Below are 23076 nucleotides of genomic sequence, written 5' to 3'. Positions count from 1 at the left end.
GAATTAAATTTTTTGGAAAATAATTACTCTTATGCTTTAAAATTAGAAATAAAATGAAAATTATATCCAAACAACCCCTTAAATAGTAAGGTGAACAAATGTTAGTATAGGTGAACAAATTCTAGAATGCAATAGAATAAGAATCCAAAACGGCACCTCCATCCATCTAAGAAAGTCTCTTGATTTTCTTGGCCTTTTTTCCACAAGAATTTCTCTAAATTTCCCTTCAGACTAGGAAAATGAATGAAGAAGATCAAGAAGGAGATGAAGTAAGCATGGACGTCCATCAAACCATTGATCATGGCAAGAGAAAGGTAGAGGAAGAAGCTGCATCGAAATCCAAAGAATATGCATTCTTGCTTTTTTTCTATACTTATTCTCAATTCTCAACATATTCTTTATTTTAAATCATTTCTTGTCTAGCCTTTACTTTTCTTCTTCACGTGTGCTTGTTTTGATGGAAAATGGGAACGGGCAAAGAAATGAGGTGGTGATGCCAATTGCCCAGGATCAAGCTCTGTTTTAATTTCAAAGTAGTTTAGAACTTGAAAAAACATCCTCGAAAATGATAGTTGCCCAGGATCAAGCTTTGTTTGAACAAGTTTTTCTTTCTCCTTGCTTTATTTCTTTCTTGAATTCTTTAAATTGGACTTCGACAGGCCATGCTGTTGTCTGGTCCGTGTTATTTAATTCTTGATCATTCCCTCTGTTCTAGAAACTTCAAGAATTTGTACCACTGTTATGCCTTTTAATAGAATAAAGTGTTTTCGGAATTGTTTTGTATTGTTTTCACTTGTTTTCTTATGGTTATTTTAAGAAATAATTATACAATTATGTAGAATAATTTAAAATAAAATATTAGATATAAAAATTATTTTTAAACATATTTAAAAAATATTAAAAACAGTTTAAGTTTTCAAATAGACTTTTGTTTTATAAAAAACAGAAAATAGTTCAAAAACTATTTTATAGCATTGTTTTTAAAATGAGTTACCAAATGGACCCTTATTCATTTTCTCATCTATTTCATGTTTATTTAAACATGTGAATGAAAGAGAAAAAAATAAAATAAGATGTCTATTTTCACTCGTCATTTTCATGTACCAAACATGTTTAAATAAATTAATATTTCATATTTTATTTAATGTATGTTAATATTCGTGTGCTAGAAATCAATATTCTTGTGGTGATCCATACACACGTTACTCCTGTCAAAATACACAATAAATGAAATAAAATTAAAAATAATGATATTGGTCCAAGAAAATAAAATCACTATATACCATTTCATTATTCTTATTTTACATCAAATAAATTTTTCTAAATTATATTTTCTATTCATTATAAATTTTTGGTATGTTAAATAATTTAACACTGAAAATGTATTTTCATTATAAATAATTTATTTATTTCACTCGTTTTTCGTTTTTGAAGCTTCGATCTTAAAATTCCTTCATTTTTTTTTAGAGTTGATTAAATATGATAAGTTTATGATGATGAATGATACATATTTGTATTCTTATAAATATAATGTTATGATTTTGTGAAAACATTAAAAATGGTAATATGCTAGTATTCTATATCATATATACTTTTCTAAGGATCATTTATTTAGATAATTTAACTATAGCTTTTAGTTTATAAGCTTTATAATAATAATTTTGAATATTATGAGGATGGAAACTTAAGTCAACAAATACAGAAGTATATTTGAAAAAGAACATTAGCTTTGCAAACACAAGAGTGTGGAATAGTTGAATTCACATGGAGTGGTACAATATGTTAAGATCAAATAAGTGGATGGGGTTTGGATACTCTCCACCTTTTTTTTCAAGGAAAAGAAAAATATTTGGGTTCAATTATGGATTTAGGGCTTTTTTTTTTTTTACATCTTAATTATGTAGTATTTGAGTGTTTAGCTAGGTTGGCAATTCTGAACAAAATTTCTAAGTTTCACTTAACTCGGTTTTTCCAATCCTTCTTTGGACTACTTACCTAATGAAGATAAAGTTGTTGAATTTGTTATGAGGCAAAGGTATGTAGTTGAGGTTGGAGTTGGAGTTGGATGAAATTTGAATTAACCACATTTTCAAAATGTTGATTGTCTTGAAACATTTTAAAAGAGTTAGGGAAGCATGAGAAAAATATTTTGCTAAAAGGTTTTTGTTCCCCTATTTCTAGATCGTTCCAAGTGGAGGGACAAATCGATACCAATTAACCTCCTTTTAAGGTCAGTTTTCAACCATTAGATTAAGGGTTTCTTTTCCTTTTTAAATACAAATTTCTCTAATTTTTGGAAACTGAGAGACTGTAGCAATCGTTCTTGTGCTCCTCATTCCCTTCTCTCTTTGAGGTTGCTTGCTTTTCAAGAAAATTTCATTCAAGTTTTCAACCAAAATTTTTAATGGATTTTCTTGAGAAAGAATGGGATGATTCTTCATTCATTCATATCTCAATTTTGAATCTATTTGGGTTTGTGTAAAAACAAATGTTCTTCTTGTGTGAATTCAAGAAGAGCCCGAGATTGAGCTTGATGTGGACTCCAAGTGTGCTTTGGAAGAAGAAGAAGGTGAGAAGTTGAAAGTGAAAGATACTAGTTAAATGGTCCGGAAAGGATTGGTATGCTTGAACTAGGTAAAATCTTGTATTCAGTTTTTATTCTTCAGAGTGGACATTTTTTATTGGTTGTTGGCCCGTGGTTTTTTACCTATTCGGAGGTTTTCCACGTTAAAATTTGGTCTCATTGTCTCTCATTCTCCTTTTCATTTCAATTTCAATTTTAGCTATCTTTGATATTTTGGACATCTAATTTTTGGTTGAATGTTGAGGTAAAATATATATGAGTTACCTTTAATGTTGTTTTTGAATATTGTTCATAGGTATATTTGAGATATTTTGCTCTTGTTATTAATAAAAAATTGTTCTCAGTCTTTGTGTTGGGGAGTGTTGGAACATGTGCATATGAATTGCATTTTATTCTTATTGGGGAGTGTTGTTGCATTCATGTTTGCATGTGATTTCTAATTTGTGTTTTAAGGTTTTCCACGTTAACTTGTGTTGAGAGATTTTTAAATTGGCCTATTCACTCCCCCCACCTCTAGGTGTATTCTATCATTGAGATTCACCTTTCGTAGTAAAATTATTATATTTTAATTATTATTTGAGTAAAAAAAAAGAAATAGCTTCTAAATTTCTTACAAAACTTTTTAAAAAAATTTTAAAATTGCCTGCAAGTTCCAATACTTTAAATAATTATAGAATTAACAAAAACATTGATGGATAGAAATTTTATGAATTCAAATTTAATGAGAAAAATTATTACTTTTCAAGTTAAAAATAAATGAATATAAATTAATAATAAAATAAAAGATTATCATATGATACTAAAAAATTGTTTTTGGGTGTCATTCATATTATAACATATTACAAATCAACAAAATAATCTTATTTCTTTGTATATTGTTACACATGTCAACCAATAAAGAATAAAATAATCTAATTTCTTTTCTCTCTTGTTATACATATCAATCACTCGTATTTGAATTTTGTTATGCCACTCATGCATTTTGAACCTTAGAATTTTCTTTAAATAAAACAAAAACAAAAAATATGAACAAAAGAGATATTTTCATTTAATCTTGTAAAGTTGCCCCATTGATGACATGTAACAATCAACTAGTGCATAGCAGTCATTTACTTATGGCGGCTTACTGCCTGGCCAAGTTTTGGTCAAGTGGGACTACTTGGACCAACTTTATTTGGGTTGCCTACCTAACTATCTTACTCTTTGGGTACCCACATAACCTATAATTGAAATTTCATGAAATGATTTATTAGAAGAACACATTAACAAATCCCATTAAAGCTTCATGAAATATATTTCCAACGTAACTACATGAATCACATTTATAGATCACGTAAAATATAACATTTGTCACACGAGAAGTTCTTTAGAATGGTGATTAATTTTTACTTCTAAAATAGTCTAGGAATTGGAGATGGAGGTGTCATTGGACTGTTATGAATAGCAAGCTTTGATGTCCTACTTGGACTTTTTACATTGATGTGCCCTATTCGAGTCTCTCTCTTGGTGCTACACCTACCATGGTATTGCGTCCATGGCTCACCAAGTCATCTCCTTGCGCAAGGCATTGAGCCTTTGTGCCACCTTGCTGTAGTCCTAGATATGAAGAAGATGAAGCTAATTTAGCAATAGGTGCTCAAATGAATTTTAAACATTTTACAGTTCATTGAAATTTTCAGAAATACATGGACTTACAGAAAGGCTCTCCATGAGAAGATATTCCACATCCTCTACGGAAAGTTTGGTGCCCTCTGCAATGATATTCAATGGAATGGTACCATCTTCTGAAGGACGGCTACAAGATCCAATATATCAGTTGAATTCAGCAATAACTTTCTGAATCTTGCCCAGCAATCACAAGTAAAAGGATATTGTTAACATACCTGAAGATGATATCCATCAAGCAGAGAATGATTTCTGGTAGCTTCTTCTAATTCTGAACCAATGTCGGTTGAGAACTCATCAGCATTATGGACACGGCATAATTCTTGATAGTAGAGTAAATCATCATAGTTGGATGCCTGGAGTATCTAGTAGAGCCGCTCAACCTTTTTCCCCCAGGAGACTTTCTATCTGTAGGAGTTGGTAAAACATTTGGATCCAATGAAGACATTGTGCAGTTCTCTTTTGGTAAATCATCAGGCGCAATAGCTCGCTGGGCCTAGGGATGATTGCTGAAGAATTCTTAACGGATTAGAATTGGAGCATCCAGTCAACACCAAAGGATTAAATATGATAAAGCTCAAAATTCCACCATTACTCGAAGCCTGTAAAATACACTTGACCCAATAGCTGCAGGAAATTCTGTGAGGGTTGTTTCCGGAATAAGGTTGAGCTGAAGGTGTTTTTACGACTCTATTGGACCATCATCCCCAGGGAGGCCAAATATGTGGAGGTTCCGTTCCATTGATCCCACAGCCAAGTATTTGCACCTATCTGGACCAAATTTTACTCGAGTTGTTTTGCCTGCATGCAGGACCAGAAGAAGTCATATTGAAGATTGTAATGGAAGAATGATAGGACAGCAAGATAAATGGGACACAAGTTTGCAAGAAAACAAGACAAAACCAGTGCCAGACAAATTAGTGAAAGTTTTGATTCAGTTCCACTCCGATTTTACTTTGGCAACTTGGTAAACTCTGCAAAACCAGAAGCCTTAATACCAATTTCCAGTTAACCATAAGAAGTTCTTCTAAGGTTTCATTAAAAACCCACCTATTGTAATCTTTCAAAATACATGAAAGAAAATGATACAACACATTAAATCCCCAGACTATGTCTAGAATAAGCATCTATAACTGAACTTGCATATAACAGGATAGTTTAACAACTTCAAAAACTAGGTTTCAGAGAACTGCCATCTGAAAATAATTTAAAGATAGGCATATGTAAATTAATCATAACAGCTAGTATCAGAAAAAAAGAAAAACCAATTTAACAAAACAAGAGGCTAACTAAATAAATTTATATAGCTTGCCATTGCAAAGGTCTGTCGTGGATGAAATTACAAGCTGCCACATGAACCACAAAAGACAAGTACCTTGCAGATTTTAGAATTTACTTGACACACAATTTGACACTGAATATTCATTTTCTAGAGAAGTTCCCACCAATTTTGAGGCTATCTTCCACACAACTTCTGAATTTCTTTTGGTCAGAAATCAATTGTTTGGGCAATAGGACTGACATGTTTTCAGTAGAATGTGAAGAATATGCACAACTATATTACAAGAAGGTGGATTGAACTTACTTTCCACCAACATAAGGAATGCCCTTCCTTGAATTGGCAGGAATCTCGCCTTGAACCCAGGCATAATTTTTGTCATTTCCTGGACAATTTTGGGATCCTCAGTGTAGCTCACCCCACCTTGGATCTCTGCATACATATTATATATAAAGGGGTCCAAGATTAGAATAGTTTGAGAGCCATATGTCATTTCATTAATACCAAAATTTTATTCAAATGATTTTCAATAGTACACAATACAGGATGCCAAGGCATATGCACAACCAGCAGCTCTAACTTCAAGGGCAGTTGTAGGATGACATAATCAGCCAAGTAATGATCAAACATCCTCTGCAATAAAATACTTAACCTAAGTCGGAGTATTTTGAGAATGGGAAGAGTGATACACCAAATTCCCTTTCAATGAAATAGAATATGAAGATGAAGAAAAGTCATTACCATTACTATCAGTATATTTCAGAGTATTTGGATTCCCATGCTCAAGAAAATTTAGAAAAGTGGGGAAACCAAATTTTCTTATGATTTCGTACAATATGTGCTCCTCACCAAAGTGTTAGTATTCTACTGTATATGAGAACAAACAAAAAAAGCTCAGAATTGCAGGGGAAAAAATTATATAAAGGGCAGCAATAAATTAATAATCCAAAAACTGAAAGCACAAAGAGAGGGAGGAATTATAGACCTTAATAATTAAGAGATTATATAGACAACAGACAAAAATGAAAGAAAGCATATAGGTTTAGGAGAACAATGAAATTAAAAAAAAAAAAAGAAAAAAATTAAAGTGAGCTCTCTTTCCATATGTGTCAACCATCGATAAGCCATACACATTTATCTCTTGAATATTGAACCAATTTGAGTAAGTTCTCAACAATATATTCAACCAAATCGAGTAAGTTCTCAACATTATCTAAACTTTGGACAGAAAACACAAAGCAACTTATGATTTATTGGCAAATGATTAGTCGTTAATGATAACAAGCATGAAAAAATTTCAAAGCTAACCTAATTATTCAACAAACATGTACAATGAACTTAAATAACATTATTAATTTTTCCAAAAGTAATTGGTTGACATAATTATAAGTACATTCATCCAAAAATATTAAATTAAGTCACAATTCAAAACCATGGAGAAGGTTTGCCTAACATGGGATCTATTTAAGATTTCATATCTTTAGTAAACTACTTTTGCATCAGAAAAACAGAAACAGAGGCAACAATTTTAGAAGACCGACAGTATAATGATAAAAAAATGGTCATAAAAAATGGAGGGATTGCACTCCTGAAATATATTATAGATGATATGCTTGAATGAAAGAGCATAGTAGTCCTCTTGACATCTTTCAATAAGTATAACATTCTGAAATATATTATAGATGATATGCTTGAATCAAGTATCGTTTTAATGTCACTTACTCTTGCAATGGTACTCCCTTTCAAAGTACTTTTTCAAACTATTGAGTCTGGCTACTTCAGATATGAGAAGAATAGTGCTACCTTCAATGGTCATTGCAAAGCATTTAGGTTCCCGAGCTTGAGAAGCTTCAAAGATGGGAATTAACCAAACTCATGTTTTACTGATTCAGCAGTATATGCTCCTCACTCAACTCTCAGCTATAGACTACACATAGGAATAAAAAAATCAACATTGCAAGCAAAGTATAACACTTTTTTAACAAACTGATTGAGAAGTAATAAACAATAAAGGGATCAAAAGCATAAGCCTGAATAGAAAGAATGGTTGTGACCAATAACAAAAACTGAGGGCTAAGGTTGGTGATGCAATTGAGATAACCCTTTTCATATTCATCAGCCATCCATAACTGGCCAACATTTGTCTCTGGAACATTGAAGGGCTCAAACAGCATAACAGCGTTGTCATGGTGGCTCAGACACTCACAAATGGCATGGAAAACAATTCTCTTTTGCTTGTGTACCCAACTGTACAATTAAAAATGAAAGAAAAGGCAGAAGTAGAGGAAATATTAATTTATCAGTGTTTGTCGCCAGCTTATTAGTCATGATGAATATTACTAGAATAATGCAATATTTGTAACTGATGGGTTCTAAAACAATAAACATGAACCGACAAAAGTAGGAAGAGAGGTTGGCAGTGAAAACCTGGAATTGTGGAAGACTCGCTTGAATTAAAAGAGACCAGTGAGTCCTTCATGCACCACCATCCATATATAAATTTGTCCTTTTCCTTTTGGCATCTTCTCCTTATGTATTAAGAGATTTTGAGGCTATGTAGAGTGCCAATGGATTGTTACCTTCCAGTGGTGTCAAGCCACCAATCCAAATGGTTATGAGGCTTCCCTTTGAATTGTGTGCCACTATCATCATCCTCATTCTCAAACAGATGTTCTTCTTAGCAGCTGTGACAAGCTGAATACGTTGAGACATTGTTCTCTGCACAGACAGTTTACAGTCTTGGAGAGAGGGGAGGTGTCACAGTCCCACCTCTAGCAGAGATATTTGGAGACTTCCATGAAGACAAGGCCAATGTGAACTCCAATCAGCTTTAGTTCCTCACTATTTTGAAGATGCAAAATTTTCAAAACTTAGTGATCTATGCATTTATTCGAACATATAGACAGTAACATTATAAAAATTGAAGCTGTTAAAAGCAATACAGAACATGGATTGCAAACCTGAAATTTGTTGTAGATGACATGCTTCAATTGAAGAACAGAAATCCTATTAAATCAGGTACCATAGCTAGTCAATATCAATTTCAGGAAAGTTGAAGTGTTGAGTGACACATTCCTTCCGGCAGTGATTTCAATTCCAGGCCAACAACATTTCAAGCTCATTAAGAGATGTCAGGCTGTCTCTAGTCCGGTAAGTTACAAAACAAGAGAAATTGATGATTTTAAGGATTTCCAGAATGTTACCATTAAGGATTTCCAGAATGTTACCATTTCCAAGCTCCAATAGCGGAAGCATCAACTCATTGTTCGACAAAAAAAGCTCTTTGCAACATTTATTCCACCTCTCAAAGGTGATTAAATGTTGCATCCACTGATAGAGATGTCCAAGCCCCACCATTATCCTTTTTACATTGAATTTACACCATTACATCTGCAAGAAAATAGCAAGATCATTTTAGCAAAACAGAACTAGCAATTGATATCTTTAAAGATACATTTTTCAAACTTTACTAATTACAAGCATGCTTTCAGGCCACAAAGGTTCAACTAATAATAATATCAAGGAACATTGCATTTTCTCTATGCTAACTCTATCAATGGTTGACATAATAATCAAGTGTTTTTGTCTATGTTGTGCTTTAGTTCAAGTGATATTTAGAAAATAGTATTAAAGCATAGGAATATCCTACTGTTTTGTCTATGCTAATACATACACATAGCATAGAGAAGACAGGGACTGTAGAAAAGATAGCAAAATTCCTTTCTGCATGAGTCATCTAAGAGTATAAATTTTTGGGCCATGTGAAATTTTAGGCAAATTCAAGACTGATCTCCTTTGGGCTTTAGGCCAATGAATAATCTCGAGTTTCAAATTTGCAAGAAATAGTAACTAAATCAATCCTAGCGTTTTCCAAAAATCTTAGGATGTAAAAATTGAAGTAACATGATTACCTTGGTCCTCAATTACCAATTAAGAACTTGTCTAATTGTACATTGATTGGAAGATGCAACATTTTCATACTCAGTGATCTAAGCATTTTTCCAAATAGATTGGGGAAAAAAATGATAAAAATTGAAGCTATTAAAACAGGAAGAACCATTGGATTGCAAACCTGAAATATATTGTAGATGACATGCTTGAATTATAGAACAGAAATCCTTTATGAATCAGCCATCCATGTCAATTTCGAGAACATTGAAGTGCTGAGGGCACACATCCCCCCCTCTGGCAGTGATTTCAATTTAAGGCTGACAGCATTCTGAAGCTCATTAAGAGAGGTCAAGTTGTTTTTTCAGTCTAATAAAGCTGCTAAACAAGAACAGTTGATGCGAGGCTACCAATACAGTTTAGTAATGTTGTCAAACGGTCCCAAATTGTGAGTCTTTGTAGAGTGCTGAGGGAATCCATCTCGTCTAGTGGTGATATCAATTGAGGGCAAGAATGAATTCGGAGCTCTGCAAGTAATGTAAGCCTGCTTATCCACACTGGGAATGTTGTCAAATCAGAACAGAGAAGAGGGCTTGTCCCTTAGCAAGTGAGCAAAGCCTTTCCTATTGCACCAGCTCTCAATAGCCTGTCAAGATATATCAGGAGGGCATGGGCAATATTCAGCCTATCTTCACTATCACCTTTTTTTGCATTATCTTGAAAACTATTAACACCTATAACAAAATATTTAGTTTAAGAAAGCTTCCAAATGTATGGAAAGCAAACATAAGATAAGAAAATCATTTCAACAATGTTTCGTTTCATGTCTCAAACTATTAAGATTTAGTACTTTCAGGAATGAGAAAAATGATGCTACAAATTGCCTTTCAGTGAAAGTAAAGATGATCTCAAAACCATTATTGGTTTACTCCCTAGCATTTTAATTCAAAAGGTCAAGAACTTGAAATAAAGGGTGACCAGATTGTTGTATGATTCAGTAAGATGCATTCCTTGTGCAAATTGTTGGTGTTCTACTACATATGAAAATTAGAAAAATCAAAACTCCAAGCAGAATGTGAAAGTCTTTAACAAATTGAATGAGAAGTAATAAATTAATAATCAACGGTTTTAACATGTAAAAAGTAGATGGAAGGGCAGCAACATAGTCTTTATACATGCTAATGCATATGAGAATTAGGAAAACAAAATTTTAAACAAAGTATTTAAACTCTTAGAAGATTGATTGTAAGATTATAAAAAATGAAGGCTTCAAAAACAGGAGAAATGTTTGATTACAAACCTGAAACATTGTAGAGGACATGCTTGAATTGAAGAGAACAAGATCAATTCAAGAATCAGCCATCATTTCTAGTCGACATCAACTGTGGGAACTTGAGAAATTTCAGGGGGTCAGTCTTTGAGTTTTCCTTTCGGCATGTTTCTAAGCATAGACAGTAGGCTCACAGCACATCTCTTCTGGAATTGCTTTCATATTAGGGCAGTCAACAACTGAAGGCCAACCGTAGAGATAACTTTTGAGGCTTCAAGGGTAGTGATTAGGAATTACTTGAGACAAACACATTAGGTCACAACAGCTTTGAATTTTCAATAGCTTGAGAAAAGTGAGGTGTGGAATCGCTGCAAAAGACAATCCTAACTTTCCAGTTACTGAAAGAAAGTGAGGTATTTCAGCCACAACGCTATCTGCTTTTTCTTACAACACTATCAGCTTTTTCTTTGATGTGGCAACAATTACATCTGCAATAAAATAGTTCACCTGACAGTTACACGATCCATTTAACAAACAAGATTACAAAGGTGCACAGGATTCTTAATAGATAGACAGAAAAATAAAAGATGAAGTAACCATCAATAACAGGAAGAGGGGTACCTGAAATATATGGTTGCTATCATCCTCATTCTCTAACAGATGAAGTTCTTCTCAACGGTTGTGACATGTTGAATATGCTGAGACAGAGACATTGTTCTCTACACAGACAGTTTACAGTCCTCGAGAGAAGGGAGGTGTCACAGTCCCACCTCTGGCAGAGATATTTTGAGACTTCCATGAAGAGGAGGCCAATGTGAACTCCAGCCAGCTTTAGTTCCTCACTGAACTTGTTATTCTACTGCATATGAGTATCAATAGATCATAACTAAAAACATAGTACAGAGTTTTTAATAAATTGATTGAAAAATGATAAATGATAAATGACTAAAGGACCAAAAGCTGAAAAAAGAGAGAAATTGCAAACCCGGATAACGAATAAATATTATGGATGGGACACAAACTAAAGAGATTATAGATTGGAGAGTATGGTGGAAGTGAGTTAACTCTTTCCAAATTGTGTCAAATTTAATGGCTTTTCTAATTGTACATTGATTTAAAGATGCAAACCTTTCAAACTGAGTGACCTTTTCAAACTAATCATTTTATCAAACAGTTTGGCAGTATATAATAAAAATTGAAGCTATTAAAAGCAAGATGAAAGATTGGATTGCAAAACTGAAATATATTATAGATGATATGCTTGAATCAAAGAACAAAAATATATTATGAATAATCATCTATTACCTTTGAAGCTCAAATCCTATATTGGCCATCTAGTAGATATGAATTTTTGGGCCATGAGAAATCCTTACACCAAACCAAACTTTTGGCAGTGATTTCATGCTGGGGAATTGAAGAATGCAGGAAGTGATTTCAAGATGGGTCAAGGAATAATCACAAACTTCTTAAGTAAATAAGGTGAATCTGCTATAAAATAGTAATTAAATCAAGGTCGATCTTTAATTATAATTTTATATCGTCATTAGTAATTGAATTGAAGAGCAAAATTTTCAAACTTACTCATTTAAGCATTCCATCAAATGGATAAGGTGCGAACATAAATAATAAAAGCAATTTTTGCTTTATATGCTAATATAGTCAACTTTTGCTATACATAAATTACCTAAATAGAATTCATGTTATTACAGGATATTGATTGTAAAAATAATAAAAACGAAGGCATAAAAGAATGAGAAGAAGGGTACATTTCAGACCTGAAATGGCTGTCTACACCTCGTCCCAATCAGTAATAATGTATGGGACATGAGCAATCTTGGGCCAATCTTCACCATTTTCCCTTTGGCATCTTTCCGATAAATGTGGACACTTGGAGATATTGAGTCTGTGGAGGGTTGTGAGGGAACGCATCTCTTCCGGCAATGATGTCAATTTAGGGCATTCACAAATTTCAAGGTCTTCAAGTGAGGAGAGGCTGCCTATCCAATCTGGTAATGTTGTCAAACCAGACCAGTTGCCAATTGTGAGACTCTTGAGGGTTCTAAGAGAACGGAATTCTTCTGGCAATGATGGCAATTGATGGCAAGAATTAATACAAAGATGATTCGGCGAGGTGAGGTCGCCTATCCAGTGTGGTAATGTTGCCAAATGAGTGCAACCCCAAATTTCGAGAGTTTGGAGAGTGGAAACGTGATGAAGCTCATCTGGGAGAGTCATCAAATCATCTATGTCGAGAATAAACAGAGACTCCAATGAAAAAGCAGTGGCCAACAACTGTTGTAGTACCTCTTCTCTCACTCTAAGCAAATCTAGTGCCTTAAGACAAGGTAACGAAGACACTTGCACGGATGTGAGTTTAGGGCAACTAGAGATCTTCAAATTAGAAAGACGAGGAGACGAATGCAGTTCCAAGGATGCCAAGTCACCACAATCCAAGATATCTAATTGTGAAAGAATAGGAGAAGGAGGCAGTCGCAGGGATGTCAGCTTACGACAGTCTCTAATCTCTAACTTGGAAAGACGAGGAGACGAATGCAGTTCCAAGGATGCCAAGTCACCACAATACTGGATATCTAATTGCGAAAGAAGAGGAGAAGGAGGCAGTCGCAGGGATGTCAGCTTATCGCATGCGAAAATCTCTAACTTGGAAAGAAGAGGAGATGAATGCAGTTCCAAGGATGCCAACTTATTACAGTTTTGGATCTGTAAATCTAAAAGACGAGGAAATGAAGGTGGGTGTGTTGGAGATAAGTCCCTCCTCCACAACTCCTTTAACTTTGGCATGCACTTGAGTTCGAGGTACTCAAGTGATGGGAAGAATGGCCCTCCTGATGAACAGTAGTCCATGTACTCCACCTTTTCTAAACTCCAAAGCGTCAGAGACTTGAGGTGAGGGAGTTCAACAAATGGTGGTAGAATCTGGCATCCTGAACAACTATCCAAATTAATTGTGATGAGGTTAGGGAGTATGCAACTTAACTCACCATTCATCATCCAACTTGGAAACCCTCTACCTCCATATCCTATTATAAAAAGCTCCTTTAGGTTTCGATGTGGTCGTAGGCCTACCATCACTGACTCAGCATCCTCACCGGACTGAGCTTCTTCACCATATGACCATTCTAATTCCAAGGACTCAATGTATTGTTTTTCCCCCAAATTTGCTTCCCCGGATTCTACCTTACCATCCCTCACATTTTCAAGCTTTTTAATGCTTAGCTCTCCTCGAAGGTTGTTCAGCCTTTTCAATTCACTTAATCTGCTAACTTTACTCCCAGTTCCAATAACAAACAGTGGTAGGCTTTCAAGCAAAGTCAACTCCCCTATCGGCATATAAGTCAAACTTTCACACCTATCATTCTCCAAGTGCCTCAGATTAATCAATTCCCTTGTGTCTTTGGGAAATTCTTCTAGAAGTCTACAACCATTAAGTTTTAACGTTTGCAAATTATATAACCTTGTAATAGCATTTGGGAGTACCATCAAAGAATTGCATGAAAGATCGAGATATCTTAGGTGACTCAATTTACCTATAGATTTTAGTATCTTCATTGCATTGCTTCCATTGATTCCATTTAGGCTCAACACACGGGAACGCTTGAAATTTGAAATAGGTGTACTCCAAATTAAATTAGGGTCAAAATTTTGATCAATCTTCAAAATGGTCCTTATGTCTTTTATTTTCAAATCCTTCCAATGGATATACTGCTCATGAGAGAATGACACATGATAAACTTTGTCCAAGGTCTTCTCTTTCTTCACATTATCATTTAAAACAAGGACCTCAGATCCAACAATAGATTGTGCAAGATCATGAATAAGATCATGCATTTTACAACTTGATATATTATCATCAACATCTTTTTTAGCCACCTCTAATAATGATCTTGACAATAATTCTTTGAAATATTGATTTCCTACATCTGAAGTTTGAATATAGCCCTGTGCCATCCATAATTGCACCAACATGTTTTTCTTAATTTCATAGTCTTTTGGAAATAACGCACAATAAGTAAAACATGGCTTCAAATAGATTGGCAAATCGTTGTAGCTTAACCTCAACACTGATAAAACATTATCACTTCCAGCTCCTAGTGATAGCAAATTTCCATTATTTTTTATGGACAGCCAATGACTTTCTTCTGGTTTCAGGCCCAATATTGTTCCCAATGTTTTGATGACAAGCGGAACTCCCTTACACATATTTACAATTTCTTTTCCCATTTCCACAAACTTTGGATGCACTTTCTTTGGTTCTTCTGTGAATGCTATTTTTGAAAATAAATCCCAAGCCAGGGTGTCATTCAACCCTTGCAACAAAAAGGGAGAATTAATTCCCATTATTAATGCGACTCTACTATGTCGGGTGGTCACCAAAATTTTACTTCCCTTTCCAACAACCATCAACAAACTTTTCAGTCGATCCCATTCTTCAGAATTTTCATTCCAAACATCGTCCAGCACTAGCAAGCATCTCTTTTCACTAATTTTTTCATGAAGGAGATTTTTTAAACCATTCAACTCCAACCTTTCTACATCTTGGTTACACACTTCTTTTAAGATTTTTTTAACCAACGACTTCACATCAAAATTATCAGAAACACAAACCCATATTCTGGGCTCAAAATATTGCACCACTGTCTCAGCATTGTACACCAACTGGGCAAGGGTGGTCTTACCCAACCCCCAATCCCAACAATGGCAACCATGGAAAGAATTTCTTGATTATCAGATGACACCAACGACGTTATTATCTCCTTTTCATTTTCTTCTCTTCTCACAAATTTAGAGGTCCACACAAATGAGTGAGTCTCTCTCCGACTACTCTCTACCTCCCTCTGAACTATGTTCCCTTGAACAAGTTTTAGCAGATCGATTTCTTTTACAATTTCATCAACCTCTTCTTTGATATTCTTGACCCTACTACTCATCTTAAAACGAAATACGAGTTGATTTGAAGATGAGAAGAAGTCACTGACCTGCCTTGCTACCCCCCCACGCTGCAGCTGATGGGTTGCAAAGTCATCCAACAAGTCATCAGCATCATACACAACATCTTTGAGCCTCCTCACCCATGCTTTTACTGCATCGCTCTCCTCCTGCCTCTTCTCAGCATCAACCAGTACACCTTTGATGCTGGTCAGTTTCTTCGTAAGCTTCGTCAACTCCTTTGCCACACCAAACGCAGATCCAATTTGTTGAATAGCCGAGGAGCCTAACTTGGTTAAAACGTCAGCTATAATATTTTCAGCCATTTTTTGAAGAGCTGAAACAGCAGAAGACCAAGAAAGTATGGTAAGAGAAGGAGAAGTTGAGAGAATTGTAAGAGAGAATACCACCAGACAAGTAGTGATGATATACACAGAGCTAGTGAGAGGATAATAGAAGAAGATGCAGTGGGCCTAATATGATATACTTTGATTAGTCAAAAAGCAATGTGAACTTATCATATGCTCATCAAATAATTTCTAGAAAGAGATTTCAATGTATTATGGTTATAAATAAACATGAGGCACATGCTGTTCAAATTTATGATTTTTAGGCATGCATTTTTACATCACATTACGACATTATTTTATATGGATTAGTTACACTCCTTCTATTAAGGATGAATTAAGATAAGATAATTATATATATAATTGGTCACTTGTTAAAGCTCAAATAAATTGGTGATTTTATATAAATAAAATAAAATAAATATTGATGATTGAATTTTATGAATAGAAATTAATCAAAAACTTATGAAATATTAAAAATATTTTTAAAAATAAGCAATGAAGTAATAATACAGATGTGGAAGTACATGATAAACCACATCAAATGATATCCAATGAAATCAAATATTAAACTAAAATTTAAATTGAATTAATTAATTATAGAGTTATCTCACTAAGTAAATAAGTACATAATTAAATTTGTAATAATGAAGCATAAACAATGAATTTAAATTTTAATATTAAAAATTTTGAATTAATACTCAAATTGAACCATAGTCATAATTTATAACAATATTAATTTAGTGACATACCTTAAGTAGTGGTTGACGTTGATTCGTAATGAATCTGCAGCAGCTTCAACAGTCTCAAAATTATAAAATTTTGAGAGATATAAGAAAAAAATTGATGCAATTAATAAGAGTTGTGCCTCAAAATTATAAAATTTTGAGAGAAAATGAGAAAAAAAAAATAATTGATGCAATAATTAATACGAGATCAGGAAGGCTTTCAAGTTGAATGGAGAGGAAATGGAATAGAGGTGAAAGCATTTATACTGGGAATCAAAATAGCCGTTGGGAAATGTGTTTGATTGTTGGATCACATTCAGATCGAAATCTGACCGTTGGATCATTAAGTAGCCGTTGAAAACCGTTCCTGACCATTGGATGATATCGGGGATCATTACGGCCGTTGGACGGGAGAGACATTGGGACTTGGAAGGAGGGGGCCAACGTCTCCTTTGTGGAGTTTTGGGTCAAAATGACCCATTTTTGAAACTTAATGTTGAAAACGGGCACATTTTCAAACTATTGTTCAAAATGGCCTCTTTGATGCCACGTAGGCGCCACATCATTAAAAAATATTTTTTTTTTCGTCATTATAGTGAAAGCAGCAGTTGGGAAACGCGGCTTCATTTTTGTACTAAAGCCGCAGTTGGGAAACGCGGCTTCATTTTTGCAATAAAGCCGCAGTTGGGAAACGCGACTTCATTTTTGTATTAAAGCCGCAGTTGGCAAATGCGGCTTCATTTTTGCACTAAAGCCGCAGTTGCCAAACGCGGCTTCATTTTTTAACTAAAACCGCGGTTGGCAATTGCGGCTTTAGTTAATTTTTATTTAAATTAAAATTTTAATTAAAAAATTATTAAATTACAATTTATGAATGAAATTTAAAAATATACTTAAATAATAAATTATTTATATTTAAATTTAAAATTCTAGTATTACTTCAACAAACATAAATTGATAAATAGAAGATATTATAAATGAATGTTTTATTTATTAATAAATTAATAATCATAAAATAATAAATTTATATAACATATAAATAATATATAAAATTGTATAATTTATTAATTTAAGATATTTAATTTATTAATTTTTAAGATATTAATTTATTTGTATTATGACAAATTTATCTTTAACAAAATAATAACATACTCTTAAGTCGTAGTTGTCATATATAGATTTTTTTTACAAAATTAGTTAATGAAATTATTTACAAAAAGTCTACTACAAAATGTAATTTTTAATAGTTTAATTAAAGTCACAAAAAATATCCACTAAACATTAATATAGTGAAAAATAAAAAACATATATAATCTCACATGCCTCCACAAGGAGAGAACCTATGTGTAACTGGTACTCTCTTCCTTTTTGGACAAGAACGCCAATTGTGACCTGATTGCTTGCAAAGTCCACATGTTTGTGGAGTCCTAGTTTCCCTTGCATCCATCTCATTATGCAAACGACTTGATTTTGGTCGACCAGAAGTTAGCCGTTTCATTGAGTCTGAAGGCACAATTATCGGTCCATTATATTGAGGCCACTCCAACTCATCAAATATGGGATAAAACAAGGGAGCCCATGTTGATAGGTAAGCACGTGTGGTGTAATAACCTTGTACAAATTGTCGAAAATCAATTGCTCGACAATGACAAGCAGCAAGAATGTGCGAACATGGGAATCCTAACAAAAGTGTTTTGTTACATGTGCAAGACCCCGTTTGAAGGGTAACATGATATGTGCGAGGTTTCCTATTACTGCTTCCAACAGAGTGTCTAGTTTTAACATGAAAACGTCCCGCCACATAATCATACAAAAGAACCTCATGTGCACCCGTCTTAACAACTTTAGCCTTTATCTTGGCGTCAATATGTGGAGTGAATTCTTCACCTGAAGCGAGCCGACTGGCACCATGCTCCCGCCTGACTGTGAAGTAACTGTTAACCCGATAGAAAGTTAACTGGACTAAAGCTGTTATTGGTAAGTTACGAGCACCCTTAAGGACACCATTAAAAACTTCAGACATATTAGTTGTCATAATCCCATATCTCCGCCCACCATCACATGAGAGTGCCCATTTTTCAAGAGGAATTTGCTCCAACCAATTTCTAGCCTCAGCATTTATCCGACCAATTGTATCCATGTGAGAAATAAATTTTATCATGTGTGATTATATATAGGTTCTTGTCCAAAAAGGAAGAGAGTACTAGTTACACATAGGTTCTCTCCTTATGGAAGCATGTGAGATTATATATGTTTTTTATTTTCCACTATATTAATGTTTAGTGGATATTTTTTGTGACTTTAATTAAACTATTAAAAATTACATTTTGTAGTAGACTTTTTGTAATTAATTTCATTAACTAATTTTGTAAAAAAATCTATATATGACAACTACGGCTTAAGAGTATGTTATTATTTTGTTAAAGATAAATTTGTCATAATACAAATAAATTAATATCTTAAAAATTAACAAATTAAATATCTTAAATTAATAAATTATACAATTTTATATATTATTTATATGTTATATAAATTTATTATTTTAAGATTATTAATTTATTAATAAATAAAATATTCATTTATAATATCTTTTATTTATCAATTTATGTTTGTTGAAGTAATACTAGAATTTTAAATTTAAATATAAATAATTTATTATTTAAGTATATTTTTAAATTTCATTCATAAATTGTAATTTAATAATTTTTTAATTCAATTTTAAATTTAAATAAAAATTAACTAAAGCCGCAGTTGGGAAACGCAGCTTTAGTTAAAAAATGAAGCCGCGTTTGGCAACTGCGGCTTTAGTAAAAAAATGAAGCCGCGTTTGCCAACTGCGGCTTTAGTGCAAAAATGAAGCCGCATTTGCCAACTGCGGCTTTAGTACAAAAATAAAGCCGCGTTTCCCAACTGCAGCTTTAGTGCAAAAATGAAGCCGCGTTTCCCAACTGTGGCTTTAGTACAAAAATGAAGCCGCGTTTCCCAATTGCGACTTTCACTATAATGACGAAAAAAAAAATTTAATGATGTGGCGCCTACGTGGCATCAAAGAGGCCATTTTGAACAATAGTTTGAAAATGTGCCTGTTTTCAACATTAAGTTTCAAAAATGGGCCATTTTGACCCAAAACTCTCCTTTGTGGGTAACAAAACATGTGGTGTTGGGATCGGGGAAAGCCTGTGCATGTCAGTGTTCACATGCCAAACTGTCCTTCCATCACATTAATTTTTTATTTTTTAATGCTTTCAAATCACAATAAAGTATTTGAACAACACTTCTTGAAATAATGAAAAAGACGAAGGAATCCGACAAAAATGTCAATCACCAAAGGAGAAAGGGAGAATTGCGTTTTGATAATTAAGATAAGTTTCTCCACCTTCCGTAATTACAAATATAATTACGAGAGATACTAATCAATAAAAATACCCTTTGATTTTTTTTTTTTATTCTCCAACTTTTCACATGCCACTACTAGTAAATTCTCTTTTATTTAACCATTTTTAAATTTTTTATTATTTTTTTAAAATCTTTCACAAATAATTAAAAAATCAATATTATTTTCTATTTTTAAATTATAAATAAAAAAAATTATACTAATGATTCAAATACTATTTTGAAAAATACTTTTTTTTAAAAAAATATTAATTTAAATAAATGAAAATTATATTTTATATTTTTGAAGTAAATAATTTAATGATTAAAACACTATTTAAAATAAATATTTTCACTATTTTCTTTTCTTTTATACTAAAAAGTATTTTAAATTTTTTTTTACTATTATAAAATAAAAAGTTTAATTATTTTTTAATCTTCTTTCTTCCTTATTTTAATGACTTTTTGAACATGACTTTTAATAATAAGTTATATGAAATGTTGCAAATTTGTTTACTAAGAATTTTTTTAATGATTTGAATTAATTGAAAATTTATTAAAATAAGAAAAATAAAAAGAAAGAAAAATGATGGATGGATAGTTTTTATTTTAGATACCCAATTAAAATGTTTTCGTATAACCTAATTTTAGAAGTGTATATCTATACCTAGAAGAGATTGAATTTTTTTATATAAAATAGTTGAAAGGTATATTTACTTATTTTAGATGAAAACAAGTAATTAAAAATTATATAGATTATGTTTGAGTTTTACTTAAAAATATTTTTCTAGTTTTTATTTTTTATTTTTATATCGTCTCTTTTTGAAAATACGTTTAATTAAAAAATGAAAACCTTATTTAGTACTTTTTTTTATATGAAATTAATAAACAGAATTAAATTTCATTTATTCATTTATTGTATCATTGTACAATGGTGTTACACTAACTGTACAAGAGAAATATATTAAGTGTTCAAGGGTGTACAAGACTACTCTTTATGAAATATTTCAATCGATTCTAAACCATTCTTTTATTTTTCTTATTATCCACGAATTGTACACATATATTATGCACTTTATTTAATTCTCATATGGAAATTCCAATAACCTTCCCAGTAATGATATTTAGGGATAAAAATTGATCATAAGTCATCCATCATTTTCTCAACTAAACAATTGGTGTTGGCAGATCGGAGGGTTGGCCGCGTCCATCAACTCCCCTTGTGTTCATCGTGGGTGCTTAGGTGAATGCACTATAAGGCTAGAGTATGCGTCTTTCCTACCAGCAATTGCTTTTAGGAGAGTTAGTAGCGCCTGAGGTCTTACAAGTGGTATTAGAGCCGAGGTCACGGGTTCGAACCCCAGGGGTATTGCTGGAGGGGAGATTGTTGGTAGATCGGAGGGTTGGTCGCATCCATCAACTCCCCTTATGTTCGCTATGGGCGCTTGGGTGAATGCACTATAAGGTTAAGGTATGCGCCTTTCCTACAAGCAATTTCTTTTAGGAGAGTTGGTAGCTCCTGAGGTCCTACAAGTGGTATATTGTGAAACCAAGATTTGGTTAATCTTGATTTTGATGATAACAAAACAAGGTTTATAACTAATGATTATATTTCAAGTGTGATTAGGCAAGATGATTTCCAAAGTGGCAATCATAAAGACAAATCAAGTTAAGGAGAAATCATGAAGAAGAAGACAACTTCAAAGATAAGTGTTTTTCAAGACCCAAGTTTCATAAGATCTCTTTGTAAGGTTGTTGGTGCACTAAGATTTTCATGCATTACATTCTTTACTTATGCACCAAAATCATCCAAGAGTTATTTTGTTTTAAATATTTTAAGAATTGGATGATTTCATGTTTTCAACTAAAACCTTGTGTTAAACGTTTTTCAAACTTGTTTTAAAAGGTTTTAAGTTGAAAAAGTTGGGTGTTGAACCAAAAAATGGCTCAATCGGTTCAACCAGTTGAGGAACCGGTCGACCGGTTGTGCTCGTCCGGTTGAGGACCGGTCGAGGGAGGCCAAAAAGTTTCTCTCTCCCCAAGTAGCCTTTTCTTCCCGGTCGAGGTGATTCTCTTCCTGGTCGAGGACCGGCTGAGGCCCAACAATCACCTGCCAAGCATTTAATGCTAACGGCTAGTCAACCAGTCGACCTCTAGCTCGACCGATCGAACCCCCAAACGGCTAGTTTGGCTTTTCTCTTCTATAAAAAGGCTCCAATCTTCATTGCTTAAGAAGCTTGACTTTCCTAAACCTTTCTTGAATATATTTGAGCCTTGGAAGAGTGTTTTTTAGTGCACCATTGTTCTAAAACTTGCATATCTTTAGTGCACCATTCAATCCTAGTTTTCTTGTATCTTTTAAGCTTAAAGTTTTTATACTAGGATTTTGTGAGATCATTTATTTGTAAATATTTGAGAGGAAATTTCTCAAGTGTGGGGTATCACTTAAGGGGTTGTTCAAGAATGAGATATCTCTTGAGAAGTGTAAAAGGTGTTTGGAGCCAAAAGTCTAAGAAGGTGAATTGTAACCATAATCCAATTGTATTACTTGAAGGTTTGGTTTGGAAGCCTTGAATTAGTGGAACCTCAAGCTTGGGATTGAAGCTAGAGGAGAGTGGACGTAGGCCGGGTTGCGCCGAACCACTATAAACTCTTGTATTTGCATTCTCTTTTCCCTACTCTTTTAATTTATATGCAATTGTCTTTATATTGTTTATTATATACTTGCATATAATTGTCTCTTACATTCATATAGTTTAAATTTGCAAAAAGAGATCATCACCTTATTCACCCCCCCTCTAGGGTGATTACCATAGGTTGGATTAGCCTAATTTTTCTAACAATTGGAAATATGATTAAACACACATAGAAATTTCAATACTTTCCTCAATAATGATATTTTGGGAAAAAAATTTGATCATAAATCATCCACCATTTTTTCAACTAAACTATTGGAAATATGATTAAACATACTATATGGGCACATAACTTACAAG

The 23076-nt window shown here is 33.2% G+C and overlaps 1 protein-coding gene and 1 long non-coding RNA gene across 17 annotated transcripts; both read right to left on the bottom strand.

Annotated features, from left to right (window-relative positions):
- Positions 1–3610: 3610 nt before the first annotated feature.
- LOC117910803 lies at positions 3611–8884 on the bottom strand. Of its 12 annotated transcripts, none has more exons than XR_004650791.1 (10): positions 8489–8652; positions 7956–8369; positions 7251–7775; positions 6270–6395; positions 6072–6161; positions 5835–5960; positions 4468–5050; positions 4280–4379; positions 4017–4180; positions 3611–3675 (listed from the first exon to the last, which is right to left on the bottom strand). It is a non-coding gene; the product is annotated as an uncharacterized LOC117910803 (long non-coding RNA). The 12 variants fall into 12 exon arrangements; XR_004650795.1 differs by lacking the exon at positions 3611–3675 and adding an exon at positions 8756–8884 and having other exon boundaries at positions 3808–4180; positions 8489–8534; XR_004650793.1 differs by lacking the exon at positions 3611–3675 and having other exon boundaries at positions 3808–4180; positions 7251–7455; positions 7583–7775.
- Positions 8885–9630: 746 nt separating this feature from the next.
- Positions 9631–16825, bottom strand: LOC117910801 (putative disease resistance protein RGA3). Of its 5 annotated transcripts, XM_034824952.1 has the most exons (5): positions 16733–16825; positions 12462–15970; positions 11308–11545; positions 10717–11174; positions 9631–10062 (listed from the first exon to the last, which is right to left on the bottom strand). In XM_034824952.1, exon 2 carries the CDS (start codon positions 15106–15108, stop codon positions 12475–12477), a length of 2634 nt encoding a protein of 877 aa, XP_034680843.1. In that variant the 5' UTR covers positions 15109–15970; positions 16733–16825; the 3' UTR covers positions 9631–10062; positions 10717–11174; positions 11308–11545; positions 12462–12474. The 5 variants fall into 5 exon arrangements, 4 of the variants coding, with proteins under 4 accessions (XP_034680843.1, XP_034680844.1, XP_034680841.1 ...); XR_004650788.1 differs by lacking the exon at positions 16733–16825 and having other exon boundaries at positions 15684–16126; XM_034824953.1 differs by lacking the exon at positions 16733–16825 and having other exon boundaries at positions 10717–11193; positions 12462–16156.
- Positions 16826–23076: the final 6251 nt, after the last annotated feature.

The sequence above is a fragment of the Vitis riparia genome, unplaced genomic scaffold (assembly GCF_004353265.1).
Source record: "Vitis riparia cultivar Riparia Gloire de Montpellier isolate 1030 unplaced genomic scaffold, EGFV_Vit.rip_1.0 scaffold866_pilon_pilon, whole genome shotgun sequence".
NCBI lineage: Eukaryota > Viridiplantae > Streptophyta > Magnoliopsida > Vitales > Vitaceae > Vitis > Vitis riparia.
The sequence above is the reverse complement of the archived record's forward strand: the minus strand, read 5'-3'. Positions and strand labels throughout refer to the sequence as shown.

Bases quoted from the DNA above. Each gene is read 5' to 3' on its own strand.
- LOC117910801 (XM_034824952.1), bottom strand. From the start codon at position 15,108: ATGGTTGTTGGAAAGGGAAGTAAAATTTTGGTGACCACCCGACATAGT.